Here is a 17,860-nt window from a genome sequence, read left to right on the forward strand (position 1 = left end):
TAGATGGGGGGACTTTTGTGATGCATCGAAAGTATTAAAATGGGAATTCTTGGTTGGTTTAACCGGTGGTACTCTTACGAGATTTAAGTTTTACCAACTGTCGGCTTGGTGGGGAAGCCAAACTTGGGATATAGAGGACGAGAGCCCCCTGTTGGACTTAATCAGTAGTTCTAGAGGAAGGAAAGGGGAGACTGCACAATGGTATAAAATTCTATTAGACAATAAAGATAATCTGGAATCAGAGATCACTAAATTATGGCATCTTTCTACGGTCCAGATTTCAGATAACTTAGTAAAACTGTGGGCAGATTCTTTCTCTATGTCTCAAAAAATAATTAAACCTTCTAATTTAAGAAGAAATCATTTATATACAATGTACAGAGCTTATTGGACTCCAGCGAAACTCTTCAAGATGTCTGCAGTCCAATATTCCTGTCCCAGATGTAAGTCTCAAGATGCAAATGATATTCATATGTTTTTTGAATGTCCTAATATATGTAACTTCTGGGGACAAGTGTGTAAGTTTCTGGAGGAGGTACTTTCACTTTCAATTATATGCACTCCTAGATTGGTCTTTTTTGGTCTCCGATTTGATTATGTTGTCGATAGCAATTTATCACAGTTTATTTTTTATGTAATAGTGATTGCTAGAAAAGAGATCTGTAAAGTGTGGAAGTCGGTACTCCCTCCGACATTTGCAGACTGCCTTAAAAACATCATGGCGGTGAGTAAACTAGATACATTATGTGGGGGTGAAAAGTCTGCTAACTTGTGGTCAGTCTTGAATGCCTGGAGTGAAAAATAAACTAATAGTCCAATGATTATGCCAGAGGTCTTGTGGTCCTGTCCTTCCTATGTAGCAAATATCATTACGAGAGGAAGTTGGACGGGTAACAACCCTACCTCTGGGCAATCTTCACTGGCTATCCCCAAACACAAGGGTTGGAAAGGAAGGTTTGTGTCTGTGGCCTGAAGAGCGCCTATTCAACTGGTGGCATATATGAGGACACAAAAAAATATTTAAAAAAAAAAAAGAAACACCAGACCTCTCTAGCCCCTCCTGCACTACACTTCTGTATGAAAATGACCTCCGGTTTTTAACAAAGTAATATCTCCCTCCAATGGTGTTTGTAACAGAGTTCAGAATGTAAAACTCCTCCAGATTGTAGAAAGCAGAGAGTTCACAATGTAAAAACCCTTCTTAATGAGTTAATAACGTCTATCGCCAATGAGAAATGTAACTACGTTATAGCGCGGGCAAGCACAACTGCTGCCCCATCAAACACCTGTAAAGATCAACAAAGAGGTGGAGCCAAAGTTCCTCTCTCTATCCCGTTGCATGCTCATGACGGAGTCGCTCCGTCATGAGCCGCGGTTGCGCTGTGCTCATGACGGAGCGGTTCCGTCATGGCCCTGCCGCCGCGCCCGTGCGGCGCGTTCTATTGAGCGGGCGGGCCATGACGGAACCGCTCCGTCATGAGCACAGCGCAACCGCGGCTCGTTGACGGAGCGGCTCCGTCACGAGCATGCGAGCGCCGCTCGCCCCCCCCCCCCCCCAGCGCTGCGGCGGAATTGCCGCCGCAGCAAAGGGGTTAAACTGTTTTTGATTTCATTGTTTTTGTGATCGTATGAGTTCTGGAACACAGCCAATGCGGTCTATGATTAGACCTAAAAATGGACCATTCGAAAATGCCATCTCCTTCACTACATAGTACACATTCAAGCACCCAAGGCCTCTAGTGTAGATACGCTGTTGTGTTTGTACTCTACAATTATTTTAAATTTTTCCCCAGAAGCACTTGCTTCCACGAAAATCAGCTGGAGAAGAACAGGATCACCAGAACTCCAAGAGGCACTGGTAAAGAAGGCTTCACCAGCCAAACATGATCCCTAAAAATCTCTCCCATGGTACTACCAAATACTCTAGGTTTCCATGAAGTCCAAGGTCAACCCACTTCCCCAGCATACTGTTACAACTTCCTTTATCAACCAGCTGCTAAACTCCCTCCAGCCACCTTTCAATGAAAGTGTTCGCCTTTTACCTGCACTATGAAAGCTGCGAACACCATGATTGTTGTCCTCCACAAGTCTGCAGTCACATCTTCGTTTGGCTAAGTGTGTTTGTAACTAGCCCACTCACCCCTTTTTCAGGAGTACCCATTTCACTAAGCTGTAGGTAGTCATGACTGACTACTGTATCCTCTGACCTGCAGTCACCACTTTCCTTCCTATTAGGCTGTTGTGACCCACCCATTTCCCCACCAGGCACCTAATGCAATCAAGGCCCCAAAACACTGTGTTGGCGCATTCTAAATCTTACTTGTTATGATATAGGGTGCAATGGTACTCTTTAAGGAAACAAGTGTTCTCAGCAAAGCTCAATCTGGATTCTTGTGTCCGTTTTCTACCATCTCTTCACTGTAGGAGCAAAACTTTGTTTGTAGTACAGTTGGAAGAGTCCAGAACAAAGGACTAAAAGATAGAAAGAGCTTACTAGGGAACAATCAATTCTGTGGGGCATCGAAGGTGACAGACCTGTGATAAAAACCGTACAGGCAGTCCACATCCTTCTTGTATTGGTAAATTAACTATGAGAAGCTAGTTATATGGGCCTCTCAACTCCATCCTCCGAAGTTAGAATGCAGCAAACAGTTTATGTGATGTGTGCAGTGCTATAAAGCTGGGTTAAAAACCCTTTTGCAGCTCTACTGCATGTAGAATACCCAACTCTTTGGTCATTTTTGCTTAGACAATTCAATTCAATTTTAACAAGCTTTATTCGATTTAAAGATGTAAATCATAAAAGCACATTTTATCACGTTATTACAAACAACTGATGACCATGATGTAAAATATTTAAAAGGTATTCAAAATATCATACGTTAAAAGCCAGGTTTGTATTCCACATTGTTTTCCTGTATCTGATCAGGGATTTCAAGTACATTGCTAAAGGGCTAGTAAACAGGTCATATAGTAAAAAATTGTAACGTTAAAAAAGCTGGGCAACATTGTCTCACGCCCAGTGTCTTTAAAATTGGAACAATCCATCTTTTTCTGGGGAAAGTATAAAATGTACAGAATAAAAGAACGTGCATAGTAGACTGTAAATAAATGTCATCACATGGGCATATACTTAAAGTTTTAGACCGGTCGTTCATAACTGGGAAACTTATTATTCTGTGAAAGATCTTGAGACGAAAACGGGTCAGCAGCATCCTATAATAACCACTCGTTACATACACAAGACATTGCTCGATACCGTGACATGTCAGTAACATCCGATGTTCCAAGACCGAGGGCTTTAGAATTTCTTTTGAAAGTCTAATTGTCTCCAGATGCATTAGACAGTTGTTTTTCACTTTTCAGAGATTTTCTTGGAACTGAAATTATACTACCCGGAATAGCAAAGTATTCAGGATGCCCAATGTCGGACATGAACTTTTTGATGTAGTTTAACCAAGGACTGCAAAACACACTTAGAAGCTTCAGGCAATCTTTCATAATATCACGGTTAAAACTAGTATGTGTTGTTGACCATACCTTGTGCCATATTAAAATCGGTTGTATCTTTACTATAATCAGATATATATGGAATCCCTAACTCTGCATGACAGACTTAGGTTGCAGTACTATTTGGAACTGCTAATAGGTATCTAACAAAGTCATTCTCAATTGGAGAGGCTGGGGATCAACATTACCCAAAAGCCGGCACCATACATGGTAGTGGCTTTAAAGATCTGAATAAATTCCACAGACGGCCTTCTGTCCAGTTTTCTAGCAAAGTTAATTAGGGCGGCCATGGCTTTAGAAAATATGTTTTGCTAAAACGGCGTGCGACCAGGGCCCCCTTTGATCAAAAAGAAAGCCCAAATAAGAAAATCTATTAGTAAACTCAACCTCGCACTATTCAATCCGCATTTCATCATAAACCTTTTATAAGTATTTAAATGCAGGCCCAAGATATGCAGGAATGTTGCAAAACTAGACACTACTCTTTGTAACCCTATTTGGGCATGGGACATTTAAACAGCGTCATCCGCATGCAATAATGCTGGGATTGCGCGCTTGTCAATGTGTGGCAGATCCCGACATTGACTAACCAGAATTTGTCCAAGACCATTAATATACAAAGTAAAGAGGAAGGAGGCAAGAACACATCCTTGTCTGACCCCTTTCCTTATGGGAAACGTAGTGGTGCACTCCCCCGTGATTCCATATTGGACGATAGCTTGGGGGCCTCTGTATAGTTTCCTGATGAAGAGTAGGAGCGGGATTTCCACTCCCATTTCTTCTAGGATGCTCCAGAGTTTGTCATGTCTGACACATTCGAACGCGGAACTAAGATTTACAAATGCCAGAAATAGGTTTCCCAGCTTGGCCTTCGTAAATTTAACAAGCAAGAGATTATAATTTAGTCCCTGTTCAATCGTGCCTAAACCCTGTCCGAAACCATACTGTAGCTCAGTGATCACGCCTGAGTCTTCCGCCCATGTCTGCAATCTGTTGAGTAAAATGCAGCCTGCCACTTTGAGGAAAGAGTCTAATACGGAGATCGGGCGATAGCATATAGGGTTGTTGCGGTCTCCCTTTTTAAAAATAGGCAGCAGAATAGATTTTGACCAAGATGGAATAAAACCATGGTGACAACATGCTGCCAGGACTAAGGTTAATAATGGGCCCCAAAGAGGTAAATTTGATTTATATAAATCAACAGGGACTCCATACGGGCCTAGAGCTTTACCACCCACACTAGCATTTATAGCACAAAAGACTTTATCTATTGTAAAGTGAACATTTATTGGGAAACGGTTAAATGGTACCGACTCTGGAGGTTGTCAGATTACCGTCAGAGATGCCACCAGCTCTTTATCATTATTCATGGTTGAGTAATGATCCACCCATTTGTCCTCTCCGATGGCTACCTCTATTGATATTAAATTTCTGGGGGCTAAGAAAGGAGCATGGACTACCTTCTAAAACTAGGTATTGTCTCTGAGAATAGAAGCTTCATGCAGGGCCCGCCAAGATACAGCTCTCAGAGCGCCCTTATGTTCTTTTCAGCGCACACCTATAAGCCCTTCTGGCCATCTTAATTTCTGCCGGGTTTCTGCAAAGTTTTATTTCATATCTGCATGGGCTTTCGTACATTAAGAGTTAAACTATCCCTGATTGTTATTGTGGCGTTTTTTGTTTTCCACAAATAGACTCTTTTTAATCTCTGAAATAATTAATCCAAAGGAGTTCAAAACTTCCACATGGGGGGCAGTCTCTTGAAGACAGACAAAAAAAAAATCAAATCTGATTTACATTTAGTTAAAAGTGAATTTGTGAACTCCGTTGGTTCCACATTAGATCATCGCAAAGAGTATCCGTTATTTTTATTTAGGACAATATTCTGTACAAATTGTTCTGAACTGCCCTTTTTATTTAGCGCTTTAGGTGGTAAATCAAAAAGAGATAATGATCGCACATTGAATTAGTATGTGTCACAAAGTTATTCAGCCTGCTTGAATATCGATTAGAGATCAGAATGTAATCAAAAATTGAGCCCACCCCACTGCAATTAAAGGTACATCTAAAGAGGACTGTAGGGGTACATCATTTGTTTGCAAAACCAAGATCAAATGAAAACATTATTGTGTTTAGGTGATCCCCAAATGTTGTATGGAGAAAGTGGGCAGGATCAGCGCCGCCATCAGGCGTTAAACCACATATGCCTTCCTTGGTTTGTGAACAAAACAGGTGATGGACAGAATGTGGATCAATGTCACACATTCACCCCAGTCCAAAGATCTGGGCCCAAATGCATCGTTTTTTTGCACTCCACGCCACCCTGGGTTAGACAATGGCGATATGCAAATCAGCTCTGACCCTGTGCCCCATGGGAACAGTCCAGTCCGAACTACAAAAGCCATGTCCTTCCCAGAACGGAATCAAGCATCTGAGGACCGGACCGGTTTCGAGGTAACACCTCTCATCAGCCCGGCTAGCTTGACTCCAGTGGTGTGGAGTGCCCGGGACCCACGTCTGAGCATCCCCGGCGCACTTAAGGCGGTATTGCAAACAAAACAGGTGATGGACAGAATGTGGATCAATGTCACACATTCACCCCAGTCCAAAGATCTGGGCCCAAATCCATCGTTTTTTTGCACTCCACACCACCCTGGGTTAGACAATGGCGATATGCAAATCAGCTCTGACCCTGTGCCCCATGGGAACAGTCCAGTCCGAACTACAAAAGCCATGTCCTTCCCAGAACGGAATCAAGCATCCGAGGACCGGACCGGTTTCGAGGTAACACCTCTCATCAGCCCGGCTAGCTTGACTCCAGTGGTGCGGAGTGCCCGGGACCCACGTCTGAGCATCCCCGGCGCACTTATGGCGGTATTGCAAACAAAACAGGTGATGGACAGAATGTGGATCAATGTCACACATTCACCCCAGTCCAAAGATCTGGGCCCAAATCCATCGTTTTTTTGCACTCCACACCACCCTGGGTTAGACAATGGCGATATGCAAATCAGCTCTGACCCTGTGCCCCATGGGAACAGTCCAGTCTGAACTACAAAAGCCATGTCCTTCCCAGAACGGAATCAAGCATCCGAGGACCGGACCGGTTTCGAGGTAACAGGCACTCCACACCACTGGAGTCAAGCTAGCCGGGCTGATGAGAGGTGTTACCTCGAAACCGGTCCGGTCCTCGGATGCTTGATTCCGTTCTGGGAAGGACCTGGCTTTTGTAGTTCGGACTGGACTGTTCCCATGGGGCACAGGGTCAGAGCTGATTTGCATATCGCCATTGTCTAACCCAGGGTGGTGTGGAGTGCAAAAAAACGATGGATTTGGGCCCAGATCTTTGGACTGGGGTGAATGTGTTACAGTGATCCACATTCTGTCCATCACCTGTTTTGTTTGCAATTACCACCATAAGTGCGCTGGGGATGCTCAGACGTGGGTCCCGGGCACTCCACACCACTGGAGTCAAGCTAGCCGGGCTGATGAGGTGTTACCTCGAAACCGGTCCGGTCCTCGGATGCTTGATTCCGTTCTGGGAAGGACATGGCTTTTGTAGTTCGGACTGGACTGTTCCCATGGGGCACAGGGTCAGAGCTGATTTGCATATCGCCATTGTCTAACCCAGGGTGGTGTGGAGTGCAAACAAACAATGGATTTGGGCCCAGATCTTTGGACTGGGGTGAATGTGTGACATTGATCCACATTCTGTCCATCACCTGTTTTGTTTCCTTGGTTTGTGAGCACATAACAGAATTAAAATCCCCTCCCCAGATAACACACATTTCTTTAACTGTGTTGTTTTGTATATCAAACAGGTCATTCTGTAGATATCTTAATACTCCCATAGACTGAATAGGGAGTTTATTATAAAAGTTCAGCACGGCAATGCTATGCTATTTATTAACATGACCTCACAATCAAGTAATAAATGTCCGATATCATATGTTTGATCTTTTTAACATTGACTCGATTGGACACATGTGAACAAACCACCCTTGTTCCTCCCGTGTACAGATGCAATCGCTGGAGAGTGAAATGTTCTAAAACCATTGATATGCAAAGCCTTCTCCAGCCAGGTTTCTTGCAGACATAAAATTGTGAAATCCTCTACAAACTCTAACAATAAGGGATTACTGGCTTTGGTACACAGACCTGTCATATTCCAAAATAATATGTCGCAGGTCGACATCTTTCTATCACATTCAATCAGTACCATATTGTTATGATCACTTGCTGTATCCTGGTGTTGTTCTGTAGGGGCCAGTGAGACCTGGGAGCTGACAGAAGGATTTACATGGGCAGCAAGATTTATGTTTATTTATCAGAAGGTCTGACGGGCTTGTGCAAGTATTCAGGACTTAGCACGCGCTGGTGAAGAGCATAGTAAGCCACAGTTTCAGTGGTTCATCCACGCAATACACCTGGTCCAGGTGGGAACAGTGCCTCCGACAGGAACTTACATCTGCTGGTCTCACTTTTAAGGCACAAGTAGTTACGGGAAGTTTATGCTTCTGCATATTATTTTGGAATGTGCCAGGTCTGCGTACCAAAGCCAGTAATCCCTTATGGTTAGAATTTGTAGAGGATTTCACAATTTTACGTCTGCAAGAAACCTGGCTGGAGAACGCTTTGCATATCAATTGTTTTAGAACATTACACTCTCCTGCGACAGCATCTGTACATGGGAGAAACAAGGGTGGTCTTTGCACATATGTGTCCAATCGAGTCAATGTAAAAAAGAACGAACTTATGATATAGGACATTTTTTACCAGATTGTGACGTGTCATGTTGATAAAAAGCATAGCATTGCCGTGCTGAACTTTTATAAAAGCACCCCTAATGATCAGTCTGTGGGAGTATTTAGAAATCTACAGAATTACCTGTTTAATATACAGAACGACACAGTTAAAGATATGTCTGCTTAGACTATATTTCCCACCTACCCATCTCCTGACCAATAGTGGTGCTGCACTTGCCTTGCTTATGATGGAACTAGCTCTACCTGTGCTTAGCAGCAATGCTGTCCCCATCATGCTTACTGTCCTGATAACTTTCCCATTGGTCGCTCATTATATATTTCCAGCCATCCAGGCCTGACCGTGATGCTGCAGTTATGATGCTCACAGTAGATGCAAGTATACCTGTGCATGCCCAGTGGCCTTACCTTGCTCGCTTGGTATGTAGCTCTCATCGTAATCTTCTTCAAGGATTAACTGGTCTCCGATGCGCATGGCAGGGCCAGCCATGACATAACCTCATCCCTTCCGGCATGTCAAGGGTAGACAAAGAAAACAAATTACAATCAACCTGTGGAGTCAGCACTAAATATAAAATATAGATACAAAACATCAGCTTAAGGTGAATCAGAAAAAAGCACTCCCCATGTGACAGTTCTTTGCAGTAATATGCAAAGACATGATCTACATGTAACTTGATTCGAGTTAAAACCCACCAACAAACAGTGTGGGTGCAGTTGATAACAGGGGATGCTTCTTTTCCACAGCAGTAAATACCACACAACTGCTAGTCTAAAACACTGTTCCAAAAATATATTCAGGACAAGAAGTGGCTGAGGAAGGAGAACAAGTAATTTTTAAAATCGAGCCCAAAGGATGAAAGGCATCCCGTTACATTCTTTCCCTGCTCTACATCTTATGCATAGGCCCAATTTTGCATTTATGCATGGCGCACAATCTCACCAGGTATCTGTCACTACGGGAAGAAACTGATCTGACATAATAGGACACTGGCTACTGGAACTGCTCCCAACCTACCAGTCACCAAACTATTGCTTAAAGGGGTCAGGACTGAGTAGATCATCTGGCCACAAAACACAAATCATAAGGATGCCATACACAGATCCAGCATCAAGTGGGAAGTTAACTAAAACAGCAAAAATAAATGTTACATTTCTTATCTCAAGAAATTGGTACACATGATTGTGCCTAGCACTGATGCAGATCTAATTCAACAGATTTGCTTCAATGAGAAACAGGTAGTTTATGCTGGATGTATTTGGGGCATACGCTCTACTTGACATTATGTTAGCTGAGACGCAGATGCACTAAGATGAGGAGTGGTTCAATGTGGAACACTTGTTTTTCTTTCAAAAGTCTAGTTTTGTCATCAACCTAATTGCTCTGTACCGTTAGGTTCTAGTCTGTGCCCACTGCAGATATGCTCCATATCCTAAAGAAAACTCCGCCTGCAGGGGCTCTTTTCTACTAGATTGAATGTTCTGCTGGCATTCTAGCTGCCTCCATATCACAGTCAGAATCGCTTGCAGGTTGAACATCACAAATAACGGCTTTCTTCCGTTGGTATAATCTTCACTCAACGCCCATTCCAAAACGCACTGTCACTCATGAAGTCTCCCACAATGGGCCTATGTGTTGCAGAACAGCACCCTACAGGTCTGGTGTCGAGTAGGTGAGCAGATTAAAAAACATATAACACACAGCCTGACAGAGGAACAGATAAAGTCACAAACACACTCAAAACGGGCATTACACAGGAGTCAAATCCAGAAACGAACAACGTAGGAAGTAACATCTATGCATACACCACAATTTTGGCTGCTAAGCAACTACACATTTTGAGTGGAAAAAACAGATAATAGCATTCATACGCTTCGCAACCACCAGAAACCATTGCTCCAGGAATCCCTAGCGATATATAAAAGCAGTGTAAGATAACCTCACACTAGGATGTCCACTGAAGCAGAACAAACTTCAGTCATTGTAAACCAGTTTGAAATATGCTGAATATATACAAAATAACTTCTGTTACCAATAACATTTTGAGCTATCCAGGGTTCAGTTTTTCATAGAAATAGACAATGAAACTTAACACTAACCCAACAAATCCTTGAAGAGGGAATATATAGAACTCTTACATAGCCGTATCCCCTCATACTAGGAGTCTGTACTAATAACCCTTGTAATGCTCTGAATCGCACGCACTAAAGATTAAGCTAATTTTAAATTAGTGATTGTAGTTTAAGATCGCTTGTAATCTGGAGCTTTAAAATATCTATTGGGAGAGCGTGACTGGTTTGTGCCTCATCGCCAAGCATGGTTTTCAATGTTTTCCAGTGTTCATTTATGTTTCAGGTACATACACAAGTGTAAGTATATTTTCCTGATTCATATGCAGTAATTTGTAAGCCCTTTAGAAAAGGTGTATCACTACAACCATATATATTTTCAAAGGAGCAATTATAATATTAATTTATATGAGACCTATAACTGCTCTTTTGTCAGAAGTAGACTGTGGAGACGGACTTCTAAGTAACAATAACAGAGAAGCCAAGTTTGACTACTTCACTGTAATCGTAGCTGTAAATTTGAACTCTAACAAAAAATAAATGTCAAGGATGCGAGCACGGTCACCGTGGATTGCCGAACTTGAGGACAGAAAGAGAAGGGCCAACATTAGATTTTTGGGATTTCCTGAAGGCAGCAAAAGAAAATATGGCTCTTGCTATGCCTGTTTGGAGGACTGGCTCCCTCACAACACTATGACAAAGAATAGTTTGAGAGGGTCCCCTTGGACCAAAGGTACAGGGCTCAGTATTAAACTGTAAAATCAAAAGGTATTCCCTTTGGCGTCCAACCTCACCAGAGGTCACAATCACTAAAGTTTCAAATAACGTACAATCTCAATCTCAAGTTAGAGTTTGAGATTGTACGTTATTTGAAACTTTAATGAATGTGACCCATGGTGAGGTTGGACACCAAAGGGAATACTTTTTGATTTTACAGCCCCTCACAACACTAATATCTCCTTTGGCAAAAGTTTCGAACTTGAGAGAACACATCGTATCCCTCACAACAAAACAACCGTTCTGCCTCTGAGGACCCGCCAAGACCAATGGCCTGCAAACCTCTGTGCTATAAACACATGGAATCCATACAGAAGCATAGACTCATCACCCGGAAGGTCACCGGATCACCATTTCACAGGACTACATCAACACTAAACTTCCTATCCCTCAGACCTAGACTATAGAACATGAACATTCCTTTTTTAGGTTTCGCCTAAGTGAAAGCTGCGCACTGCGCAGCTTTTCGCGCAGGCGAAAACCTAATGAGAATACTATGTGGCTTGGGAATCCGCCCTCTGTTCCATTGGCTAGCTCCATAAATGGAGGCTAGCCATTGGAACAGAGATCTGTCCGTCATGGCTGGACCAGATTCGTGGGCGTTCCCGCGATTTCTTCCCTCTCCACCCTTTTCTGATCGTCATCACGGCGGTGGGCGTGTTTATTTTTTTTCTTTCTTCGGCATCCTTCCTCATGGGCTTAATTAGCGTATCTTGCAACGGTATAACAGCTTGAAGACTCGACAAGGAACGCCTATCCGGACATAGTTCAACCCCTCTGTAAATTGTAAAATTCTGATGGAATGATGCATGCTGCTTTTGTGTTTGTGTTATCTGTATTGCCATGGCTCCTGGAAGATACATGGGTACACAGGCCGGAATCTCTTAATAGCAGTGCTCCCAAAACAAATGAAAGCTTAAAAAAAATGAAGAGTTTATACGAAAAAGAGCAGGAGTACACATAATGCACATGTCCTCATTGGAAGGCGCTTATCGGAGGACCGACTTTTTTTTCCTAAAAGAGGAAACGGATCGTTTTCGTCTTTGGTTAAAACGTGGTAATGGAAGAGTAAATGCAGGTGTTTTTTTGCGGAAGAATTTTTAGTTTGAAATTTACAACATTTTCAAATTCGGAGCTGCTTCGGTTACTAACCCTATATTGCAGTGTCTTTGGACAGTTTCGTAAAGAAGTGCAGCCTTGTGAGCGGGTAGGAGTGATCGAGAAGTAACCGATGCGGTTAATGTTAAAGGTCACGCTGCTGTATTTACACGATTTACAGAGCCCCTTTCATGCGTCTGCCATTCCGTGACTCAGCAGTTTCAATGAAACTGTATTTTCTTTATGTTTACATGTACACTCACGCCTCTCCTCTTAATATCACGTGTTGAATGGAGGCATCTAGAATGTTGTTGAAAAGAAAGTTCCTTGTCGATTCCACCTTGTAACAAGTATAACCGGCTATTGCAATTTTTGTGAGGTTGTGTAATTACTTTTTTGTAATGCTTGTTTCCATAGTGATGTCTGAAGCTGCCCCGTGCTTCCTACAACAGTCTTATCTCCGGCGCTAGCGGTATAGCGCCCCACACACACACCGTCCCAGTAATGTTACCACTAACCTTTGGTTCTACTTTAACCCTTTAATAATGAACCAGAAAATATGTTTAAACGCAGTCAGATAGGGCAAAATGTAAACGATAATTGCACCAAGGCAACTGTGCAAACCCTACATTTGCAGACATCGAGTGGTGGAAAATTAAAGTTCACTGGTGCAAAGTGTGTGCAATCTGTCCATATAAAAGGTGTTCTATTGATCTCCCCAGAGTTAAGTTACTATAGAGAGATCACTTCAAGTCATTTTCAAAGGAATCTTACCGTGTACTCAATAGTAAAAAGTTTCAGCATATGTAGGATGCGGATATAACCTGTAATGGCCTGCAACCAGCTCGCTAGGAGTACTACAGATGTGATTAGTTCAAGAAAGACGCTCTAAAGCCTGCAGTCCTTCCCCTGTTTCTATAACACTAGGTCTCTCAGAGGGACAGACTTTGGCCGAGCTGACAGTGGAGCACTTTCCTTCGGTTATCAGCTGCTCTTGACTACAGCGGCGAGCGCTTGTTCGGTGTTCTCGCCTGCCCACCGGCACCGCTGTCTGCATTTCCCTACCAATGTTTCACAGAGAGCCTGAAATACGTACATCGAATGCCAATCAGGGGCTTCGAGTCCCTACACTATATATCTGGCTGTCGATCGAGGGCAGATAGTGAGATCGTTGTGCACTCACTGACAGTCAGGGACTGAGAGCCTGAACACTGTACACCGATTGCCAGACAAGACTGTGACCGTCCCCGCACATTGGCGGTCATTCATTGGCTAACAGACCTCGCTGCAATCCAGAGACTGACGCGGTGGCACAGCATTATGAACACTAAACCAAGTTAGATCCCGCCACGTGTAGTAGCAAAAGAAAGTCAGGCTCTCAACCCCCATTGGCTCCAGGTCGGTTGGCTTACCTCCAACAGCCCCTAATCTGTTGGCTCATTGGAGGAAGTTTTACACCATCTGAATACATTTTAATCTTATCAGCGAAAGCTTGCAGTCCACCAACTCAAAATTGGGTTGGCAGACATTTGGTTTTGATGACAGGGTATTGGGTCGCCGTTGCAATGGAGTACTTGTTGTGCTTTCTTCGACCCTCTCCTTTGCCTTAGTTTTCAGAACAATCATAAAACAGCCCCATTAAGAATTCAGATCACACATGCAAATGTAATTGAAGTTCCCTAAATTTAGAAGCACAGAGAGGATTTGCAAAAATATTGAAGTGTAGATCTTCTAGGTCTTATGTTTTTAGGAACAGGGATGTTGGTTCTGGAGTGGACACTTTATTGATTGCACGCGATGTGGGAAGGGAAGCATGCTTTAGAAGGAGTTGCAACTAATAGGCATGTAAACATGTGAGCATGCCTACTCAGCTTGTACTGAGTCCCATGGAACTCCTCTTCCTATATACAAGCCTGCTGTTGTGTATTTAGTAGGGCACACTTGAATATTTTTGCATGGTAGGGGTAGGTGGCAGTGTTTGTGTTTTTCTTTTTTGCAGTTTCATATAGCGCAAACTCGACCCCAGTGCTTCACAAGTGCACCATTTACATTACACAAGGTCACATTCATTTTATAGGACAATATTACTTGATTTGCCCAGAATCACAGGCTGTTGAGCCGACAACAAGACTCGAACTTGACTCCCCATTTCCATGATCAGCAGCTCTGGCTGTAGTGCCACATCCTTCTTTATTTTATATTGTGTGGAGGACGTTTGCATGTTGTACTGGCTTTACCTTCTTATGGTTGTGGAGCATGCTGCTGTGTTGTTGTACATTTAGAATAGGTTGGAAATCACTTTGTGCGGTCTCCTGCACACTTTGTGCATTTTGCATAAGGTACTGCAGTGCATTTTGTGTCTTGTGATGCCGGAAGTTGAGTGTATGTTATACCTTGTGAAGTGGGTGACTGCTGTGTATCTGTTTGCCTTGTGAGACTTCGATCTTCATTGAGGTTGGCAATGTAAATAACAATGCCATTTATTTATAAGTAAAAAAAAAAAAGAAATGTCATGAGCAATGCCAATAGCTCTAACTTTTCCAAAGGCGAAACCATTGCATTGTAAATGCTTGTCCTTTTCTGGTCCCACCAGTTTCCGCATCACGTACAAAGGTTCACTGCATCCGTTTCATGACGACCAAGACCTGTTTTTTGCCTCGACAACATCCAAGTGGCAGAGATGGAAACATCCTCCTTCAATTCAGAAACGTCGTAATGTATTACCACTTTAATGCTCTGCTGAATGCCTTGCCTTTTTTAATAATAACTTAATTACACCCCTTGGTTGTCTTTGACCTTTGATAATGATAAAGCAGATTGAAATTGTCTGTACTTATTTGCCTGCAATATTCCTTGGTCTTCCTCTTCCACAAAAGCTTTGGTAATTCAGATATATTCACATAAATCTATCATTGACTTGCTTCAGCTCATGATTTAAAAAAAAAATCAAATTTTCTAGTTATTTGGTCATGAAGACCTGCTGTTTGTTTTGAAATTTTATATTTTCCTTATATGCTCCAACTGTTGCAACTGTTCACTCACATCTTCCTAGATAAGCCCCTATTGCGCTACACACTTTTATCAACACATCTACACTTGGGCTGATTCGCTTATTTGTGAATTTGTTTTGTGGTGCCCAGGAAATGTCTGGCCTACTCCTTTGGGTCCCATGCTATTCCGTTTTCAGGTTGAATGGGTGGGATGGGTGGATTGAAGAGTCGGGGGACTCTAATTTTATGTCTTTCCTTGTTTTCTTCCCTTTCTCCTATACTTTTTTTCCGTTTGCCTTCCCCCAATAAAACGCTAAGAACAGATCTGACTCGTAATACTTATTGCGATCAGATCCATCTACCTTTGTCACATGACCCAAAAGTAGCCCCTCAATGCAACGTATTGTGCTGCGTATGACTAACTTGTGTCCTACCGTCATTTTCTCGTACCACAGATGCTGAAGACAGATCCCTCTAATTACCATCACTTAACAACCAAGGTTTGAACCATCCAGCTAAGAGGAGGAAAATTCTTGAGTACACATACAAATTCAGATGTGGCATACTTCCATTACAAGAATCTAAACTTTCTGCCAATGGCATTCCCTCCTTTAAAGCCCCCTGGGTTTCAGAGGTCATTGATTCACCTGCACAAAAGAAGAAGGATGGGCTACTCACTGTCATAACCAAACAAGTGAAAATTACAGGTCTAGATATGCTTGCCGTTCAGAATCCCCAGTCAACAAAGTCAAAAGCCTGGGAGTCCTCCTGGACGACAAGCTCACATATGAGGCACAAACAAGTTAGCCTCCTCTATCTGGTACATTCTCAAAACAATTAGAAAACTCCTACCTTTCATTCCACTCGATTCGGGTAAGACAGTGGTTACTGCACTGGCGCTGTCTAGGTTGGACTTTGGAAACGCGCTTTATGCAGGGATTCAGGCCAAGCAACTGGCAATATTAAAACATCTACAAAATGCAGCAGCCAGGCTGGTGCTAGATATCCCAAAGTTTGAACCAGTAGCGCACAGATTAATTGGTCTTCATTGGCTGCCAATTGGCAAAATAGTTAAATTCAAATCCCTCTGTCTGACATACAAGGCACTCCATGGAACGGGCTGTCAGTTCCTGAAAAATCATTTGAAATGGTATGAGCCCTCGAGATCCTGGGGATCCAGCCATCAGAAATTGATTCAGGTACCTAGATTCAATCAGGTTCGATGGGGTGGGAGAAGTTTCAGACTGCATGCAGCCAGGATCTGGAACTTGCTCTCAATGTCAATCAAAAACAGCCCCTCTTTGCTCTTTTAGAAAGGAGATAAAAACGTGGTTGTTCTCTGCAAGTTTTTAACCTCAATCAGAAGCTAGCTGGTCTTCTATGTCAGATAGCGCCAAGACGCCCATGGGCATTCGTGCGCTTTATAAAATCCAATCAAATCAAATGGGAGGTGGCTATTCAATAAACTGTTGAAATCTGGTAAAGAGTTTTATGTGCTGAATATTTATGCTCCCAATGTAAATAATATGAATTTCTGGCAGCACATTGGCAAATTGATTGCTGGACTGCCTAGTGATTCCAGAGTGATCATAGGGGGGAGACGGTAATCTTCCACCTAATACCACCATTGATCGTAGCTCAAGAGCCAAATTTAGGCCGTCTGCATCCCACAAGTTTAAACCACATCTTGGTGTCTAGTATTATGGACAGAATGATTTCTGATTCAACCACTGAATCCAGATTGATCTCAGATCATTTAGCCATTTTGGCCTTTCTGGACTGGGCCACAACTATCCCAACTGAACTGACAAATCATGGAGACTGAGTCCCGACATACTACAGGACCTTCCCATATTGAGACAATCCACTCAGCCATTAAAAACTTCTTCCAAGCTAATCCCCTGACGTTTTCTCTCCCCAAATGTGTTGGGACACCTTAAAAGTCACTATTAGGGGAGTGATAATCAGCATCAACTCTCACATCAATAAGTCTGCACACTCACAGGTAGAAAACTTAGAAACCAAAATTAAACAATTGGAAATTAGGAGCCAGTACAAGAAGAGTACCCTTCTACTGGACACCATAAACCGAAAAATATGAATATAACAAAATCCTGAGCACCAGGGCTGGCCAGTGGGTAACCAAATTCACTTCAATAAAACTTTGTGCTGGCAATACCAGTAGAAATTAGCCCGCTACTTAAAAACAAACAACACCACCCCAAATGACCCCTTGTCAGCGACAAGGAGGGAACATTACGCCTAGACCCTCATAAAATATCCTGTATGTTTTTAGACTTCGGTCAGAATATATACGATGAAAACGTTAATGTTAATGCCATAGTTAGCTTGGTGTATCTAAATAAACTCAACCTCCCCTAGCTGGATGCCCAATGCCAATTTAATCTAGGCCATTACAGAATAAGAAATACATTAAATCCTTCAAAGTAGGGAAAGCCCGCTTCTACAAATTATTCACGGAGGTGCTACAATCCCCTGCTGAGCCTCTTCCATAACTATCCCAAAACTGAATCAATGGGGGGTGGGGGAGGACTACAGCGGAGACAATATTAGATCTTATCCCTAAGTTGCGCAAAGATCACACTTACCCAAAGAAATACAGGCCGATAACGCTTGTCAACTTAGACTGCG

The 17,860-nt window shown here is 42.8% G+C and overlaps 1 protein-coding gene across 5 annotated transcripts in view; it reads right to left on the reverse strand.

Annotated features, from left to right (window-relative positions):
• Window positions 1-17,860, reverse strand: part of CEP164 (centrosomal protein 164) — a 459,099-nt gene that overhangs the window by 383,562 nt on the left and 57,677 nt on the right. For all 5 annotated transcript variants that reach the window (XM_086957031.1, XM_086957028.1, XM_086957030.1 and 2 more), the window contains exon 2: window positions 8,682-8,778. In XM_086957031.1, the coding sequence (XP_086813157.1) occupies window positions 8,682-8,763 (82 nt within the window). In that variant the 5' untranslated portion in view covers window positions 8,764-8,778. The remainder of the gene's footprint in view (window positions 1-8,681; window positions 8,779-17,860) is intronic.

The sequence above is a fragment of the Lissotriton vulgaris genome, chromosome 2_1 (genome assembly GCF_964263255.1).
Source record: "Lissotriton vulgaris chromosome 2_1, aLisVul1.2, whole genome shotgun sequence".
Lineage (NCBI taxonomy): Eukaryota > Metazoa > Chordata > Amphibia > Caudata > Salamandridae > Lissotriton > Lissotriton vulgaris.